The 20,371-nt window shown below is 42.9% G+C and overlaps 1 protein-coding gene across 4 annotated transcripts in view; it reads right to left on the bottom strand.

Annotated features, from left to right (window-relative positions):
• The window catches only part of STIL (STIL centriolar assembly protein), an 80,497-nt gene that overhangs the window by 51,184 nt on the left and 8,942 nt on the right, over positions 1-20,371 (bottom strand). For all 4 annotated transcript variants that reach the window (XM_031668374.1, XM_009208077.4, XM_021941332.2 and 1 more), the window contains exons 2-6: positions 12,040-12,567; positions 8,279-8,365; positions 4,314-4,421; positions 1,642-1,754; positions 969-1,156 (exon numbers count right to left, since the gene is read on the bottom strand). In XM_031668374.1, the coding sequence (XP_031524234.1) occupies positions 969-1,156; positions 1,642-1,754; positions 4,314-4,421; positions 8,279-8,322 (453 nt within the window). In that variant the 5' untranslated portion in view covers positions 8,323-8,365; positions 12,040-12,567. The remainder of the gene's footprint in view (positions 1-968; positions 1,157-1,641; positions 1,755-4,313; positions 4,422-8,278; positions 8,366-12,039; positions 12,568-20,371) is intronic.

The following is a 20,371-nucleotide window of genomic DNA, read 5'->3' on the forward strand; positions in this document are numbered from 1 at the left end:
CCAGTTCAAGCGATTCTCCTGCCTCAGCCTCCCAAGTAGCTGGGATTACAGGTATGTGCCACCACACCCAGCTAATTTTTTGTATTTTTAGTAGAGATGGGGTTTTACCATGTTGGCCAGGTTGGTCTTGAACTCCTCTTGATCAGCCCGCCTCAGCCTCCCAAAGTGCTGGGATTATAGGCGTGAGCCACCGTGCCTGGCCTCATAAAATAATTCTGATTGAGTCTCAGAGAATCTAAAGTCCATTCCTCTTTGATTCCTTTCTTGCTACCACAAACTGTCAAGTTAGTTCTCCCTCTGTATTTGCCCATGCCCACTGTGTCCTTCCTAGTTTCACTGCTACCATTGTACTATAGGTTAATACATCCCTCTGTAATACACACCAGCCCAACTACCACAATGGCTACTCTCTATAACTTCAGTCAGCCTACCCTACCAGATTAACTTATTTCTGATTTGACACTGTTTCCTTTTCTCAAGAACCTTCAATTACTACATGGCCCGTATAACAAAGTTCAAATTCCTAAGGCTGGCAGACAAGGCTCTTTTTTCTTGAGAAAGGATCTTGCTCCCACCAAGGCTGGAGTGTCGGGCTCAAGCAATCCACCTGCCTCAGCCTTCCAAAGTGTTGGGATTACAGACACAAGCCACCATGCCCAGGCAAGCCTCTCTATAATCTGACCAAATTAATACTCCAGTCCGACTGCCCACAAATTCAGCAAAAATGTATACCCCGAACACTACCCTAAGTACATCTTGAACTTTCTTATCTTGGTTACACTGCTTCTTCTGAAAGCCTTACCTAGAATTTTTGCCCTCAGAAATACATTTAGTTGGATTTTAGGTTCACAATAATTCAATCAAATTATTGTGAATAATTCTCAAATATGGTTTTACTAAAATACAGCATACTAAACATAGTTTGATTCTTGTGTTGAATTAACTATCAAGTTGTCAATGAATCGCACCTTTAAAGCTGAACTGAAGTCATCTGCACTGTGAACTATCATTTCTCTTGAACAAAGTTCTTGAACATGAACTTTGCATGGAATCAAAAAGTCCCCAGGAAGAGAAGCAGTAGGGGTTATTTCTAGACATTCAGGTACTTCTCGACCAGGATCAAAGCGATCTACTGTCAATGTCACACCTTCTTCATCTGTAGAACAAAAATAACAGCTATTATATAGTATACTTATTAAAAACATAAAATCAACCCAGCAAGACTACATTATAGCAAAGCACTTTGTTCATATCAATAATACACTAAACTCTTAAATACTAAACTAAAATCTTACAGTAAACTAAACTTTTACAAGAGTATACTAAACTCTTACTTGCTTATATACATTCATCCATCTGACCAGATAGTGAAGTCTGTAATTGATGGTTTTACTCATCTTCATATCCTTAGTACACAGCAAAGAAAATTAGCACAAAGCAAATACAATAGTTGACCAAATCAATAAATTCTATTGCAGTCATACAAGTAATTTTTAAAAAGGTTTTCTTGTACTGATGGGGTCTCACTATGTTATGCAAGCTGGTCTTAAACTCTCAGGTTCAAGCAATCCTCCCACTCCAGCCTCCCAACGTGCAGGGATTACAGATGTGAGCACTGGTCAATTTTTAAAAGTGTATTACCTTCGTCTACTGTCAGAGAACCAAGTAAAAAGCACGATGAATTTTTTTTATTCTGCTTAGCATGACGATAAGCAAGTCGGATGGTCTTTTTAGTCACTACAAGCTTTGGATTTCTGAAAAACAACAAGTCTTTTATGAACATGGTAGATCTCATATCTTAAAAAAACCTCCTGCCATAAAATGCTGTCTGAATTATAACACACATTTTTAAAAATGTACAGAAAGATCATTGTCAGGAAATCCCAGGGTCAAAGGCAGGGGATAGGGAGGGCCACCTGGAAACTGGAATGGCAATAAACAGACACTGAGACTACAGTTGTTCTCCAGGCATTTTGTTAACTTGATGAACCTCAGCAGGTAGGTCTCCTGTTTTTGTAAGTTAAAACAATCACATCTATTTCTTTACATACTGTGGATGGGCTTCAGATATAATTAGCATTACAGTGGTGCCCCCTTATCTCTGGGAGACATGTTCCAGACCCCCACGTGGATGTCTGAAACCGCAGATAGTAACAAATCCTATATATACTATGTTTTTTCCTATACATACATATCTATGATAAAGTTTAAATTATAAATTAGGCACAGTAAGTGATTAACAACAATAATAATACAATAGAATAATTTTAACAGTATACTCTAATAAAAGTTGTATGAATATAGTCTGTCTCTCAAAATACCTTATTGTACTATACTGTGGGTAACTGAAACCACGGAAAGTGAAACCATGTATAAAGGGGGGAAACTACTGTATTGAATACAAAATACAGTATGATTTAAATGTTTTAAAAAATGTAAAAGGAAAACCAAAATATGAGCCAGGAATAAGATACTATGAAAACAGACCAGGCAAATTTGAATAAAAAAGCCATATGGAACTTAAAGAAATAAAAAATATAATTTGCAAAAATTCAATGAGTTATATAATTAACTGGGGATAGGTACACAAATGTGTATTTTTATTCTATTAACTATGCATATATACCATAAGTATCCTTTCATATATATGGTACACCGCCACATTTAAAAAACCTAAATGAGGGCCGGGCGCAGTGGCACACGCCTGTAACCCCAGCACTTTGGGAGGCCGAGGCAGGTATCACCTGAGGTCAGGAGTTCGTGACCAGCCTGACTAACATGGTGAAACCCCATCTCTACTAAATATAAAAAAATTAGCCAGGCATGGTGGCACATGCCTGTAATTCAAGCTACTTGGGAGGCTGAGACAGGAGAATTGCTTGTACCTGGGAGGTGGAGGTTGCAGTGAGCCTACATCACGCCATTGCACTCCAGCCTGGACAACAAGAGCAAAACTCCATCTCAAAAACAAAAACAAAAACAAAAACAAAAAAACCCAACCAAACCTAAATGAACAGGTTAGATGGCAGCTAAGCACAGCTAAAGAGAAAATAAGTAGACTTGAAAAACAAAGGAAACTACTCAAAATGTACAGAAAGATAACAATAAAAAAAAAAACAGGACTAACCATTATTTAGTTGAACTTCCGTAAGACTCTCCCTATTTTTCAATAGTATCACCCTTCTCTGCCAACCAGTGTTGAACCTGAATACTTTCTGACTTGTATCTTTCCTTCATTCCTCTAGTCAGTCAATCATCAAATACTACAAACTATTTCTTCAAAACACCTTGTTTCATTCTTTCCTCTTGATCTGAATACTGCTACATTGCTCTAAGTCCTTATAATATATAATAGATGCCATTTATGAAATACTTTCTATTCCAGGCACTGTGACAATTGCTCTACAGAGTCTTATTTAACCCCTAGAAGAGAACTGTGAAACTGGTATTATTATAGTCATTTTATAAAAAAGGAACCTGATCCTTGGCTACTTTACTGAGGTCGCATAAATAAGCAGTAGAATCAGGATTTGATTTCCTAGGCAGTCTTCCTCCAGTTATTGCACTTTTTTTTTTTCTTATTTTGTTTTTTTTACTTTTTATTTTAATTTTTTATTGAGACAAAGTCTCACTTTGTTGCCCAGGCTGCTTTCAAACTCCTGACTTCAAGCAATCCTCCTGCCTCAACCTCCCAAAGTGCTGGGGTTACAGGTGTGAGCCACCACACCCAGCCCAGTTACAGAACCTTAAACCATTACAGTATACACCTGTGTGATTACAGAAAAGCATCTTGAAGCTAGGCTGACTCAAGGCTCTCCCCACCACAATCTATCTTTCTTAGAATACTACTTTTAACAAGTAACTCTTAGGTACAAAACCTCAATAGATCTATTTTCTATTACTTTACACCTAAACTTCTTTCTTGTCTTTCTGTCAAGGTCCTGGAGGTAACCACAAGGTTTTATACTCCTTCTAATCTGATCCACTCAAAAATCGGTTCAAGCTTCTCAATGTTCTACAAAGACACCATGCTGATATGATAAAAGACACTTTCAGTTTTTATTATATTTCACCTCTTTTGAATTCCTACAATATGCAGAATTTGCAAAAAACTGGGAAATTAAGATTATCTCTCAAAAGTACAAGGAACAGATGTTAAGAAGCAGCAGAAGGAAGATTTTGCCTGAGGGGAGCTTCTAAAAGAAAAGTAAAGAAAAATTAATAATTGGTCATAGTAATCAACTTTGCCTTACACATCTTTGTATTACTCTTGTTTATACTGGTTTGATTTGAAAAAAAGAAACATGTTATACCTGTAGTAACTGAGATGTAAGTAGATGAAATCTCCAGTTGGCGTTGGGTTCCAAAGTGCACATTTTGATGGAGGAAAGTGGAAAGGTACCATTCTGCTTGAAGGAAACCTTTCAAAAAACAATTTAAAATTAAAGCACAAGGATTAGCAAACTTGGTAGACATTTGGTAGGAAACAATTAACTATCTTTAAGGTGATGGTATTTCCAGATTACTTTTGTAATCTGCAAAGAGTATATATACATATATATATATATATTTTTTTTTTGAGACGCAGTCTCACTCCATCACCCAGGCTGGAGTGCAGTAGCATGATCTCAGCTCACTGCAACCTCTGCCTCCCGGGTTCACGCAATTCCCCTGCCTTAGCTTCCTGAGTACCTGGGATTACAGGTATGAACCACCACATCCAGCTAATTTTTGTATTTTTAGTAGAGACGGGGTTTCGCTATGTGGGCCAAGCTGGTCTCGAACTCCTGACCTCAAGTCATCCACCTGCCTCGGCCTCCCAAAGTGCTAGGATTATAGGCATTAGCCACTGTGCCCGGCCAAAAAATACTCTTTTTTTTTTTTGAAACAGATTCTCGCTCTGTCACCCAGGCTGGAGTGTTGTGGCGCAATCTCGGCTTACTGCAACCTCCACCTCCAAGGTTGAAGTGATTCTCCAGCCTCAGCCTCCCAAGTAGCTGGGACTACAGGCGCATACCATCATGCCTGGCTAATTTTTTGTATTTTTAGTAGAGACAGGGTTTCACCATGTTAGTCAGGATGGTCTCGATCTCCTGACCTCATGATCTGCCCATTTCACCCTCCCTAAGTGCTGGGATTACAGGCGTGAGCCACCACGCCCAGCCTTTTTTTTTTTTTCAGACGGAATCTCACCCTGTTGCCCAGGCTGGAGTGCAATGGCATGATCTCAGCTTACTGCAACCTCTGCCTCTGGGTTCAAGTGATCCTCCCACCTCAGCCTCCCAAGTAACTAGGATTACGGGGGTGCACTACCACATGCAGGTAATTTTTTGTATCTTTAGTAGAGACGGGGTTTCACCATGTTGGCCAAGCTGGTCTCAAATTCCTGACCTCATGATCCACCGCTTCAGCCTCCCAAAGTGCTGGGATTACAGGCGTGAGCCACCGCGCCCGGCCCAAAATATATTTTTTAAAAAAGAAAACTCACTTGTAACTCTACTACCAGGAGAATAGACACTCAAAATTTGGCTTATTTGTCCTTTTTATCTATGCATATGTAAATTTATATATACACAAGCTTTTAAAAAAGAACAAGACAATCTTATAAAGTCCCTTTTAAGTAACAGAAAAACGAGTATAAATCATAAATTTACATTTAAATTTAAACTAAAATCTTTCTTTTCTTTTCTTTTTTTTTTTTTTTTTTAAAGAGCAGGGCCTTGCTCTGCTGCCCAAGCTCGAGTGCAGGGGCACAATCGTAGCTCACTGTAGCCTTAAACTCCTGGGCTCAAGGGAGCCTCTAGAGCAGCTAGGACCACAAATGTGCACCACCACGTGAGGTTCACTTTCGTATTTTTTGTAGACACAGGGTCCCACTATGTTCCCCAGACTGGTCTTGAACTCATGGTTTCAAGCAATCTTCCTACCTTGGCCTCCCAAAACACTGGGATTATAGGCATTAGCCATGGCTCCTGGACTAAAATCTGTCTTTCTGAACTAATTTCAGATAATTGCTAGACAATACCCAATAGTTATGAAAAGCAAAAAACCTTAATAGATTCTTAATTATTTTCCAGTGTTTCCAAAGTTGGTATTTTGGAATAACAAAATACTGCACAAGTTTAATTACTGAAGCATCAAAAGGACATAATTATAAATAATTCCTCAACAAAGATGGCAGGGGCAGTGTAAAGCAAGGTTTCAATATTAAATCATATAGGCTACCATAAAAAACTTTTCATTTTACATGAATGAATAATACAGGAAAACCACAATAAGAAAAAGACCACTAAAGGGGCCAGGCCCGGTTGCTCACACCTATAATGTCAGCATTTTGGGAGGCCAAGGGAGGTGGATCACTTGAGGCCAGGAGTTCGAGACCAGCCTGGCCAACAGGGCGAAACCAGCATGGGCGACAAAGTGAGACTCTGTCTCCAAAAAAAAAAAAAAATAGTAACTAAGTGTACAGTTGGATTGTCTGTAACACAAAAGATAAATGCTTAAGGGGATGGATAGGCCGGGCGCGGTGGCTCAAGCCTGTAATCCCAGCACTTTGGGAGGCCGAGACGGGCGGATCACGAGGTCAGGAGATCGAGACCATCCTGGCTAACACGGCGAAACCCCGTCTCTACTAAAAACACAAAAAATTAGCCGGGCGAGGTGGCGGCGCCTGTGGTCCCAGCTACTCGGGAGGCTGAGGCAGGAGAATAGCGGGAACCCGGGAGGCGGAGCTTGCAGTGAGCTGAGATCTGGCCACTGCACTCCAGCCTGGGCGACAGAGCGAGACTCCGTCTCAAAAAAAAAAAAAAAAAAGGGGATGGATACCCTATTTCCCATATATGATTATTACACATTGCATGCCTTATAAAAAATGTCATCTACCCCATAAATATATATACCACGTACCCACAAAAATTTAAATTTTGAAAATTAGAAACAAAATATACTGAACTTGTTACACAACTGTACCCTTCTAAGAACAGAAGTTAAGAAAATTTTTCTGTCTACACAGGGTTTCCCAGGTTGCCCAGGCTGATTTTGAACTCCTGAGCTCAAGCAATCTGCCCACCTCACCCTCCCAAAGTGCTGGGATTACAGGCATGAACCACCTGGCCCACTGACAAATTTCTTTTTTTTTTTTTTTTTGAGACGGAGTCTGGCTCTGTTGCCCAGACTGGAGTGCAGTGGCGCCATCTCGGCTCACTGCAAGCTCCGCCTCCCGGGTTCACACCATTCTCCTGCCTCAGCCTCCCAAGTAGCTGGGACTACAGGTGCCCGCCACTACGCCCGGCTAATTTTTTGTATTTGTTTTTAGTAGAGACGGGGTTTCATCGTGTTAGCTAGGATGGTCTTGATCTCCTGATCTCATAATCCACCCATCTCGGCCTCCCAAAGTGCTGGGATTACAGGCTTGAGCCACCGCGCCGACAAATTTTGAAATAAGAGATGGCAGGGGGGTAGAACACAAGAGCCAAAATTAAAGCAAAAGGAATGTATGATAGCCTCCTTGGGTCATGTTTCCCATTATGTTCATCAAGAACATCTGGCACAAAGAAAGACATTACAGAGAATAAAGGGGACCCATGAATGTAATTCTAGTTTGGAAGAAAAAAAAAATGCACATGTCAGCATTAATTGTTGTTCCCTAGGGGAAAAAAGAGCAATAAATGATCCAAAGAGCCAAACAATGCAAGTTGATTTGCCCAGTCCCCATAGTAACTAGGGACAGAGAAAATTGGAAGACAGGTGGCAAGCTCCTACTTCACATGACAAAGGCTTAGGAACATCTGAGGAAATTTGGTATACCTAATGTGAAATTATTCGCATCAAGGAATTAGTATTTGTAAGAGGGAAGGAACCCGACCACTTTCCCACTTGTCTAGAAAGTAAACAAACACCGAGGTAATTTTTAGCCTCTTAAGTTCAGGTACTATTTCCCGTCAATAAAGATCTGTGTTATGAAAATAACTGAAGGAGGGGACGGAACTAGTATTTACTGAGTGCCTATTACGTACCAGACCCTTTAGTTTAGTAATCTTATTTAACCCTTCACAATAATCTTCTGTGAGACAGAGATTACCATCCTCATTTTACAGATGAGGAACTGAGGCTTAGTTAATTAACTTGATCAAGGTAACCTACCTAACAAGTGGTAGAGCTGGGATATGAACCCAGAATTTCCTGATTCTAAAGATTATGTTCTTTTTTCTCTTCCAACCTACCTTCCCAAGTTATGTGAACAGCTGTAAGACAAATATTTGTAAAAATATTTCTATACCTGGTATTCATCTGGGGCCATGCAAGAGGATATATAGGCTCCATGATGTCTGGTGAATGATTTCTTTAATTTCAAATCCTCAGTATCCTAAAGAATTAAAGAGAATATTACTAATGAATGATAAAAACAAAGAAGAAAAATATGATTTAACGACATATTAAAATTACAGGCAAAATTAGATTACTTCTTATATGAAGTGTGACTATAGATTAATGAGATTAAATGCTTATAGATTCTGCCAATCATTTTCATATGTTACAGTCATTCTGCCAATAAATTACTGTGAATATTTATTCTAGGCAGCAAAATCTACCAATATACCTATCCCTTAAGGAAAGCTCAGATTCTGCCCCAAAACCTTGGTATCAACTTAGTGAGCTTGATAGGGCAGGTCGTATTAAATGTATGAGATTTTGACCAAAAGCCTTACAATCCTCATAAAACCATGAAGCAGCAGAAAAGAATGATTTGGGTTAGATATTTATTGGGCCTACAATGAAGTCATTAAAGAATCTTCAGTGGAAAAAAAAAAAAGTACTGCATTCCCACAAACTGACTTGTGTCACTAAAAAATCAGTGTACTTTTTTTCTTTTTTTTTGAGACGCAGTCTCGTTCTGTCGTTAGGCTGGAATGCAGCAGCGCAATCTCAGCTCACTGCAACCTCTGCCTCCTGAGTTCAAGTGATTCTCCTGCCTCAGCCTTCTGAGTAGCTGGGACTACAGGTGCGTGCCACCACACCCAGCTATTTTTTGTATTTTTAGTAGAGATGGGGTTTCACCATGTTGGTCGGGATGGTCCCGATTTGACCTCATGATCCGCCCACCTCGGCCTCCCAAAGTGCTGGGATTATAGGCATGAGCCACTGCACCCAGCCCAGTATTCTTTTTTTAACTCCAGATGCTCTCTCTGGGTACTCTCCTCCACTCCTATTGCTTCTACACTCACCTATCTATAGCAAATCTTTAGCTCCACCTCTCTTCTGAGTTTCAAATCCATTTTCTTTTCTTTTTTTCTTTTGAGACAGGGTCTCACTCTGTAGCCCAGGCTGAAGTAGTACAGTGATGCAATCTCAGCTCACTGCAACCTCCACCACCTGAGCTCAGGTGATCCTCCCACCTCAGCCTCCCGAATAGCTGGGACCACAGGCATTCACTACCGCACCTGGCTAATTTTTTTGTATTTTTTGTAGAGACAGGGTTTTGTCATGTTGCCCAGGCTGGTCTCGAACTCTTGGACTAAAGCAATCCATCCGCCTTAGCCTCGAAAAGTGCTGGGATTATAGGCATAAGCCGCCATGCCTGGATGTTTCAAATCCTATTTCTAACTGCCCACTGGATAGTTCCATCTAAGACCTCATAGTTCTTTCTTTAGAGTTTAGTATGTCCTATATTCTTTCAAGTCTTAGAGTTCTTTAGGTCCTGAACATTCTGCATCAATTCTAGGAAAAAGAAACTGTCTAAGGCCGGGTGTGGTGGCTCATTCCTGTAATTCCAGCACTTTGGGAGGCTGAGGCAGGTGGATCACCTGAGGTCAGGAGTCTGAGACTATCCTGGCCAACATGGTGAAACCCCTTCTCTACTAAAAACACAAAAATTAGCTGGGCATGGTGGTGCACACCTGTAATCCCAGCTAGCCAGGAGGCTGGGGCAGGAGAATCGTCTGAACCTGGGAGGCAGAGGTTGCAGTGAGCCGAGATTGTCCCACTGCACTCCAGCCTGGGCAAGAGAGTGAGTCTCTGTCTCACTCTGTGTGAAGCAAGATAAAGGAGAAAAGGATAATTAATCCAGGTGCAGAGATTATTTAGAAGAGACTTTTTAGATAAAGTCAGAGGCTGAAAATCCTATTGAAAGTGCTCTTATACCTTGTTCAAGGCAAGGAAAAATGTGTTCTTAATAAAGTTGACTAGGCCAGGCACGGTGGCTCATGCCTGTAATCCCAACACTTTGGGAGGCCGAAGCAGGCAGATCACGAGGTCAGGAGATTGAGACCATCCAGGCTAACATGGTGAAACCCCGTCTCTACTAAAAATACAAAAAATTAGTGGGGGGTGGTGGCGGTCACCTGTAGTCCCAGCTACTCGGGAGGCTGAGGCAGGAGAATGGCGTGAACCCAGGAGGCGGAGCTTGCAGTGAGTGGAGATTGCACCACTGAACTCTAGCCTGGGTGAGAGCGAGACTCTGTCTCAAAAAAAAAAAAGTTGACTAAAAAGTCCTTCTTAGAAATATCTGGACTTAAAAGGTTTAATGCAGCTTCCATGGAATGCAGGCTTTAAATCCTAAAACCCTTCCTTAGTACTTGGTTGTCATGGATAACAGTATTCACGTGGATAACTATAACTCTACAAAGTATAAAAAGTGCCAATTTTTTCTTCATTAAACAGAAGTATCTTAAAATGTGCTATTTGTGTCTTCTTTATTCATTGGAGTGAAAAGATGGATTATGTTGATTTCTCATTTTAAAACAATATACATAAGGTAGTTTCACTGTCAGTGTTGTGCAAGCAATTAAAGCTAATGAAACTAAAACCACACAACATCTATACCTAGCAAAACATATTCTCAGGTGAAGGCATCATCGTATACAATAGAAACCTTCAAATCATCCTCACCCCTTCTTCCATACAAATCATCTTTCCATACCCACCAACTCAGTTGCTAACTTCATCAACTCTCACGGTACTTACGGAAAAGTCCCCACAGTGCTGCTAGAAGGGTATTTCCATATAAATCTGATCAAATGATTCTCCTGCTTTAAAAGTCAATGGCTCATGTCCGGCGCGGTGGCTCACGCCTGTAATCTCAACATTTTGGGAGGCCGAGGTGGGTGGATCACCTGAAGTCAGGAGTTCGAGACCAGCCCGGCCAATATGGTGAAACCCTGTCTCCAGTAAAAATACAAAAAACTGCTGAGCGTGGTGGCATGTGCCCATAATCCCAGCTACTAGGGAGGCTGAGGCAGGAGAATCGCTTGAACCCGGGGGACGGAGGTTGCTGTGAGCCAAGATCATGCCACTTCACTCCAGCCTGGGCCAAAGAGTGAAACTGCGTCTCAAAAATAAAAATAAAAATAATTTTTTTTAAAAAGCCGATGGCTCTTCTTTACACACAGAATAAAGGATCTTCACAATCCAGCCCCACTCTATTATTCCAACCTTAACCCCCATCCACTCATCCTACATTCCAGTCAAACTGAACTACTTGCAGTGCCCCGGTTTCAGTATCTGCACAGGCTGCCCCCCTTAACATGGAATGCCCTGGTAAACCCCCGCATCCCTCACAATCCAACTCGAATGTCACTTCCTCTGTGAAACCTTCTCCCAAACACCCTGGTGATGGTACTATACTGTCTCTGTACTCACACGCATAGCATTCTCGCACTTTGCGGCTTACACTTTACTTCCAGTAGTCCACGAACTTCAAACATTAACTGATCCCTTTACTACGTAGCAGAGTGTAAGCCAGAAATTGTGAGGAATGCAAGAGGGAGCATTCAAGGTTTCAGGCCTCAAGAAATTCCCACCGTAAAAACAACTTTAAATGGCACGTTATCGACTGCAAACCTCTTTCGCATATCTTAGCTCAGATCATACCCAAGGATTTCATGGAATGCTTAATTTCTACCACTAGCTCCCCTTCTCGTCATCCGCTCCAGGCTTCTGGAGGGCGGAACCCACTACAAGGCTTTGAATGTTCCCACCAACCTTCCCCGGGCCCCGCTGCCGCCCCTCAAGGGGGAACCAGGAGCACAAAGCTCCACTTACCGCAACTTCCGCGGAGCTGAGGTCTGTTTGCAGGGTAGAAGCAGGAGCCGGCTCCAGGGAGCACCACCGCCTCACCACCAACTCCGGTACCGCCTCTGGGACGTTGGGGTCGCGGGAACCTAGGCGGCAAACACAGGCTCGCGAAACCGAAGGCCGCGCCGCGCCTGCTGACTGGTCAGAAACCCCGCCAGTCAGGGAGCGGGGGTGGTGCTAGAGCGCCGCGCACGGTCGCCGTTACGTACTGGCGTGCCAACCAATCAGCGCCCCGCGCTGGTTCTGCGCTCGACCAATCCCAAGTCTTCTTGGAGAACTGCGTGCGCCATCGGCGCTCCAGGATCGAGGTTCCGAGGATTTAAACCTTTCATTTCGTCAACGGTTAAGTTCCGGGGCGGGGTAGGCTTTCCGCTAGCGCAATGGAAAGCCCAGCTAGGTAGACGGAGGAGCGAGTGGCAGATGAAGCCGGAAGTGCTCTATAAGACGGTCGTCGGTCGGCTACTGGAAGCGGACACCTGAAGAACAGTTTCCAAACTATTGACCCGAAAGCACAAAAGACAAAGTTAGAGTTCTTCCAGTTTCTTACTTTTTAATTTTTATTCTAAAATTTACATTTTAATTTTTCCTTTTTCTGATCACTTATCCTCAAGTTCTAGATTTCTTCCAGTTTATTTCCTAGGAAGCCATCTGTGTTACTGATATTATTTATTTATTTATTTATTTTTGAGGTGGAATCTCACTCTGTCGCCCAGGCTGGAGTGCGATGGCGCGATCTCGGCTCACCGCAACCTCCCCCTCCCAAGTTCAAGCCATTCTCCTGTCTCAGGCTTCCAAGTAGCTGAGATCTACCACCCACCACCACGCCCGGCTAATTTTTGTGTTTTTTAGTAGAGACGGGGTTTTACCACGTTGGCTAGGCTGGTCTTGAACTCTTGACCTCAGGTGATCCACCCGCCTTGGCCTCCCAAAGTGCTGGGATTACAGGCGTGAGCCACCACGCTGGGCCCAAATTTTTATTTATTAATTTATTGATTGATTGAGACGGGGTCTTGCTCTGTCGCCCAGGCTGGAGTGCAGTGGCACTATCTTGGCTCACTGCAACTCACTGCACACTGCCTTCCAGGTTCAAGCAATTCTCCTGCCTCAGCCTCCCGAATAGCTGGGGTTACAGGCAAGCACTACCACGGCCGGCTAGTTTTTGTATTTTTAGTAGAGACCAGGTTTCACCATGTTGGCCGCCAGGCTGATCTGGAATTCCTGACCTTAAGTGATCTGCCCACCTCGGCCTCTGAAACTGCTGGGATTACAGGAGTGAGCCACCGCCCCCAGCAAAGTAACATAAAAATTTTAAATTCTCGTTGAATAGAAGAAAAGAATGTGACTTAAATTTATAAACCGGCCGGGCGCGGTGGCTCAAGCCTGTAATCCCAGCACTTTGGGAGGCCGAGACGGGCGGATCACGAGGTCAGGAGATCGAGACCATCCTGGCTAACCCGGTGAAACCCCGTCTCTACTAAAAAATACAAAAAACTAGCCGGGCGACGTGGCGGGCGCCTGTAGTCCCAGCTACTCGGGAGGCTGAGGCAGGAGAATGGCCTAAGCCCGGGAGGCGGAGCTTGCAGTGAGCCGAGAGCCGGCCACTGCACTCCAGCCTGGGCGGCAGAGCGAGACTCCGTCTCAAAAAAAAAAAAAAAAAAAATTTATAAACCATATATGCCTATCTCTACAACTATTGATATTATATATAGTATTGATATTTTATGTATTTATGTACAGTCAGCCCTCTATCAGTGGGTTCCATATCCACGGATTCAGCCAACCACAAATGGAAATATTCAGAGGGGAAAAAACCAAAATAACAACAATAAAAATAATACAAATCCAGTCTGGGCAACATGGCAAAACCCTATCTCTACAAAAAATACAAAAAATTCACCAGGCATGGTGGCATGTGCCTGTAGTCCTACTACTTGGGAGGCTGAGGTGGGAGGATGGCTTGAACTGGGGAGGCAGAGGTTGCAGTGAACTGAGACTGTGCCACTGCACTCCAGCCTGGGTGACAGATCAAGACCCTGCCTCAAAAATAATAATACAAATAAGACACACATATTGGGTGCGGTAACTCCTGCCTGTAATCCCAACACTTTGCAAGGCTGAGATGGGAGGATCGCTTGAGACCAACAGTTCAAGACCAGCCTGGGCAATATAGCAGCATCCTGTTTCTACAGAAAATTTAAGAATTAGTGGGATGTGGTAGTACAGGCCTGTAGCCCTAGCTACTGGGAAGGCTTAGGTGGGAGAATTGCTTGTGCCCAGGAGTTTGAGGCTGCAGTGAGCTATGATTGTACCACTGCACTCCAGCCTGGGTGACAGAGTGAGACCCTATCTCGCAAATAATTTAAAACCATAACCACTTTGACCAGGCGCAGTGGCTCATGCCTGTAATCCCAGCACTTTGGGAGGCTGAGGTGGGCGGATCACCTGAGGTCGGGAGTTCGAGACCAGCCTGACTAACATGGAGAAACCCCATCTCTACTAAAAACACAAAATCAGCCACGTATGGTGGCACATGCCTGTAATTCCAGCTACTAGGGAGGCTGAGGCAGGAGAATCGCTTGAACCCGGCGGAGGTTGCAGTGAGCCAAGATCGCGCCATTGCACTCTAGCCTGGGTGACAAGAGTGAAACTCTGTCTCAAAAAAAACAAAAACAAAAACCTATAACCACTTTTTACATAGCATGTACACTGTATTAGGTATTATACAATGTGCTAGGTATTATACAATTAGTTTATACAATTAGTTATTATAAGTAGTCTAGAGACGATTTTTAATTTTAATTTTTTTTTTTGAGACAGGGTCTCGCTCTGTCACCACAGACTCAACTTCTGGCTGAAGTGATCCTCCACTTCAGCCTCCCCAGAAACTGAGACTACAGGCACATGCCACCATGCCCAACTAATTTTTGTTTTAAGATAATTTAAAGTATAAGGATGACTGTACACTGGTTATATGCAAATACTACGGCATTTTATATAAAAGACTTGAGTATCTGTGAGCCAAATTGGTATCCCTGGGGTTCCTGGAACCAATCCCCCATGGATACAGAGGGAAGACTGTATATATTGTATTAATATTCCTTTGATAATTTATAATTATTTCCACAGCTAATGTGGTATTAGTGCTTTCTCCACCAGTATCTGATATTATTCTCCTAACAGCCAAAGTACAGAAGTGTTATCCCTATTTAACAAGAGATGAAATGTGTTACGATCCCACAGCTAGTTAGTGCAGAGTCAGGATTTGAAATGTCACTTACTTTGCTCAACACTCCACTTTTGTTAGTTTCCTGAGCAATATGGAAATATCTTAAAGTCTGAGCTGTATTTGTAGGCTGCCCTGGTCAGAGTAAGCATCTACCCTTTTAAGAGAGTGAAAACACTATTCTGAAAAATGTATCAAACTAGCAAAGAAATATGTACTCTAAGGCCAGGTTCAGTGGCTCACGCCTGTAATCCCAGCACTTTGGGAGGCTAAAGCAGGTGGATCACCTGAAGTCAGGAGTTCAAGACCAGCCTGCCCAACATGGTGAAACACCGTCTCTGCTAAAAATACAAAAATTAGCTGGGCATAGGGGTGGGCACTTGTAATCTCAACTACTAGGGAGGCTGAGGCAGGAGAATCGCTTGAATCTGGGAGGCAGAGTTTGCAGTGAGCCGAAATCACAACACCGCACTCCAGCCTAGGCAACAGAGTGAGACTACATCTCCAGGAAAAAAAAAAAAAGAAAGAAATATATGCTCTATAGAGCATCATTCTCTGCTTTCCTGAAAAAATTCTTGGCATCTAGGGCACACATTTTAAGGGGAATGATGGTCAGTTCCTGAGCTCTAGTGTGAGAACAGGAAGGGCCTCAGACAGCCATGCATGTCTGACAAACTGCTGGCCAGCCCAATGAGGAGCTCCAGAGCAAAGATTGTCCATTAGAGGAGTCCCACATTAGGCAGAAATGGCTAGGCCCTAGAATACTTGCTGTGCCTAGTCATTGCCTGAGGCTTCCAAGAAAGAACAAGCACCAAAGCTAAGGCAGATTCCAAAGGCCACAGCGGGAGGCTGTCAGGCAACTGCAGTCTTTGCAGCTGACTGAAAAGTTCTTTCTGGAAAGAAAAGTTACACATCTCAATGATTGCCATTAGCCACATGAAGTGCAAAGGCCCTGAGTTACATGGGACGCCTTTGGATGATTTTTTTTGAGACGGAGTCTCTCACTCTGGCGCCAGGCCTGGAGTATGGTGGTGTGATCTCAGCTCACTGCAACCTACGACTAGCAGGTTCAAGCGATGAACCCTGCCTCAGCCTCCCGAGTAGCTGGGATTACAGGCGCCCGCCACTATGCCCAGCTAATTTTTTTTATTTTTAGTAGAGACAGGGTTTCACCATGTTGGCCAGGCTCATCTTGAACTTCTGACCTCATGATTTGTCTGCCTCAGCCTCCCAAAGTGCTGGGATTACAGGCGTGAGCCACCACCCCCGGCCTGGAAGATTTTATATACAGGACTGACATAATCTAATTTTAGGTTTTTGTTTGTTTTGTTTTGTTTTTTGAGATGGAGTCTTGCTCTGTTGCCCAGGCTGGAGTACAGTGGCACCATCTAGGCTCACTGCAACCTCCACCTCCCAGGTTCAAGCATTTCTTGTGCCTCAGCCTCCCGCAGCTGGGAATACAGGTCCCCGCCACCACGCCCAGCTAATTTTTGTATTTTTGGTAGGGAGGGATTTTCACCATATAGGCCTGGCTGGTCTCAAACTCCTGACCTCAGGCAACCCGCCTGCCGCGGCCTCCCAAAGTGCTGGAATTACAGGCGTGAGCCACTGCACCTGGCTGAGGCTATGATTTTAGGTTTTAAAAGGACCATTGATTGCTATATTGAGAATAAACTGTATGGGGCAAGGGCAGAGATGCAAGGAGACCAGTTCAAAAACTGCTGCAATAACTTAGGAGATAGATGGTGACTTGGACCAGAATGGTAGCAATGGAGGTGGTGAGAGGTTATTGTATTCTGGATATATTTTGAAGGAATAATCAATATGATTTGATTCCAGATTGAATTTAGCATGTAAAAGAAAGGAATTCTGTGTCAGCTTCTCATGATTTATGATTTTCTTTAAAAGTACTTTGATATTAGAAAGAGAAATGTAGTATGAGTTAGACAAAAGGGAAGGGGTGAGCATAACACATAACCCCCACTCCTTAGGTGTGGGCTGCACGTAATGACATTTCTTCAAAGTGTATAATATTGGGTTGAGGGAGAAAGGCAGAGGGAGGAAAGTGACTTTACAACGGGAAAACCTGACAAACACTACTTCTGATGGGTCATCAAGCCAAAGTCAAGGTGATAGTAGGTACACTTCCTTCTTTCCTTTTTTTGTTTTTTAGAGACAGTGCCTTGCTCTGTTGCCCAGGCTGGAGTGCAGTGGCACAATCATAGCTCACTGCAACCTCAACCTCCTGGTCTCAAATAATCCACCTACCTCAGCCTCCAAGTAGCTGGGACTACAGGAGGGTGCCACCATGCCCAGCTTTTTTTTTTTTTTTTTTTTTTTTCAGTAGAGAAGTACTCTCTCTATATTGCCCAGTCTGGTATTGAACTCCTAGCCTCAAGTACTGGGCCTCCAAAGTGCTCGGATTTCCAAAGTGCTGGGATTGCAGGCGTGAGCCATAGCACCCAGACTACTATGTACACTTGATATGATGGGATTAAAATGGCACTTTAGGCTGGGCGCAGTGGCTCACGCCTGTAATTGCAGCACTTTGGGAGGCCGAGGTGGGTGGATCACCTGAGGTTGGGAGTTCGAGATCAGCCTGACCAACATGGAGAAACCCCGTTTCTACTAAAAATACAAAAAATTAGCCGGGCGTGGTGGCACATGCCTGTAATTTCTACTCGGGAGGCTGAGGCAGAAGAATCGCTTGAACCCAGGAGGCTGCGGTTGCGGTGAGCCAAGATCATGCCACTACACTCCAGCCTGGCGACAGAGCGAGACTCCATCTCAAAAAAAAAAAGAAAGAGAATAAGTTTAATGGAATAAAATCTACAAATGCTATACCAAGGACCTACTATACACTAAGTTTTGTGCTAGCTGGTATGGGGAGTTGAAAGGACATGATAAGCATAGAACAGGGAAGGCACAATTTTATAGGCTGTGTAATAAGAGGTAATTATCCAAAGCAAATATGAATAATTGTTAGATGACAGGCCTGTTTAAATAGACTGAAGATATACTATGCTAGTCTTTGATCCCTGTTTATATATATTTATGTGTCATTTCATTTTTTTTTTTTTTTGAGATGGAGTCTTGCTCTGTCACCCAGGCTGGAATGCATTGGCATCATCTTGGCTCACTGCAACGTTCACTTCCCGGGTTCAAGCAGTTCTCCTGCCTCAGCCTCCTGAGTAGCTGGGATTATAGGCACCCACCACCATGCCCAGCTAATTTTTGTATTTTCAGTAGAGACGGGGTTTCACCATGTTGGTCAGGCTGGTCTCAAACTCCTGACCTCAGGTGATCCACCCGCCTTGGCCTCCCAAAGTGCTGGGATTACAGGCATGAGCCACACCGCACCTGGCCATTTATGTATCATTTCAAGATACTGTGGAATTGCTACTACTTTTGGTCCTTACAGAGAAAAGCTACTGGTTTTATTTTTAAAATTTCCAAGTTCTTTAGTTTGCTTTACAGATAACCATTTCCAGTGTGTCATTTTTTTAAAGTATAAATTTGTTGCATAAACAATGTTATAATAAGAAAAAAATTATAAAAGGAAAAATTCATCCAGAATTCTATATTCTAACTGCTGTAGACTGAATATTTGTGTTCCCCACAAAATTCATATGTTGAAATCCTAACCCCTAATATGATAGTAAGTAGGGGGAGCCTTTGGGAGTTGATGAAGTCATGATGGCAGAGCCTTCATGAATGGGATTAGTACCTTATAAAAGAAACCTCCAGAGAGCTCCCTTGCTCCTTTCTGCCCTGTGAAGTCACATGGAGAAAATGGCTGTCTATGAACCAAGATAGCAGGCCCTCCCTAGATACCAAATATGCCAGGTCCTTGATCTCTAACTTCCTACCTTCGAGAGCTGTGAAAAATAAATTTCTGCTGTTTATAAGCTACCTGTTTATGGTATTCTGTTACAGCAACCCAAAGACATCAATTGTTTTTCCTTATTCCTTTTCAGTCCCTGTCCACATGACATGGTCTTTATGATTAGACCAAGTAAATTTTCAGTGCTATAAACCTTGATGGTGCCTGCTAACAGACTGGCTGTGGGGATTAAAGAACTATTGTTATCACCAGGAACAGGGAAGTTGGAATCGGTTATTTCTCCTCTTCCTGGTTCTGTTACTTATTACTGTACTAAGTTTCTCCAAACACCCAACTTTCCCTTTCTCAACTTACACTTTTAAGCTAAATTGTACTACTGATTTTTAAAACAACTACAGGTTTGCTTTTAAGAAACATATTTTTATGTCTATTTTTTAAAAAAGACGGGGTCTTTGTCACCCAGGTGGGAGTGCAGTGGCAAGATCTCAGCTCACTGCAGCTTCAACCTCCTGGGCTCAAGTGATCCTCTCACTTCAGCACCCTCTCCACCCCAAGTAGCTGGGACTACAGGCATGTGGCACCACACCAGGCTAATTTTTGTGTTTTTTGTAGAGATGGGGTTTCACCATGTTGCCCAAGCTAGTCTCAAACTCCTGAGTTCAGGAGATCTACCTGCCTTGGCCTCCCAAGGAGTGCTGGGATTACAGGCATGAGCCACTGCGCCCAGCCTTAAGAAACATATTTTTAAAGAAGATTGCTAATCTGTCAACTTATGCAAAATTCCTTTTAGACACTTAAAAATCTTAGGAGAGGCAACAATTACAATTTATGTCTCAAGTCACATTGACTTATTTTACTTATTTTTTAAAGCTTGGATTACTTGGAATGAATACTGGAATGATCAAATATCACATACTGGTAAATTCTCTAAAAGTATTTACTAAACTGAGCTAATGTACCATCATCCTGATTTTGCAGACAAAGAAATTGCAGGTATAACCAACCTACCTAAGCTTGCGAAGTTAGCAAAGATGTTGCAAATTTAGCTAAAGACAGTCAGTCTCCCTTCACTGGTCTGCCTGCAGTTCTGCAGTATAGAGCTAAGCTCAGCTCAGAAAGTCACTCCCAGGAGAGCAGTCATATTGTCTGCTGCCAGATCTGTCACATCACTTTTTTTTTTTTTTTTTTTTTTTTTAGACAGAGTCTCGCTTAGTCGCCCAGGCTGGAGTGCA

The sequence above is a fragment of the Papio anubis genome, chromosome 1, assembly GCF_008728515.1.
Source record: "Papio anubis isolate 15944 chromosome 1, Panubis1.0, whole genome shotgun sequence".
In the NCBI taxonomy this organism is placed as follows: domain Eukaryota; kingdom Metazoa; phylum Chordata; class Mammalia; order Primates; family Cercopithecidae; genus Papio; species Papio anubis.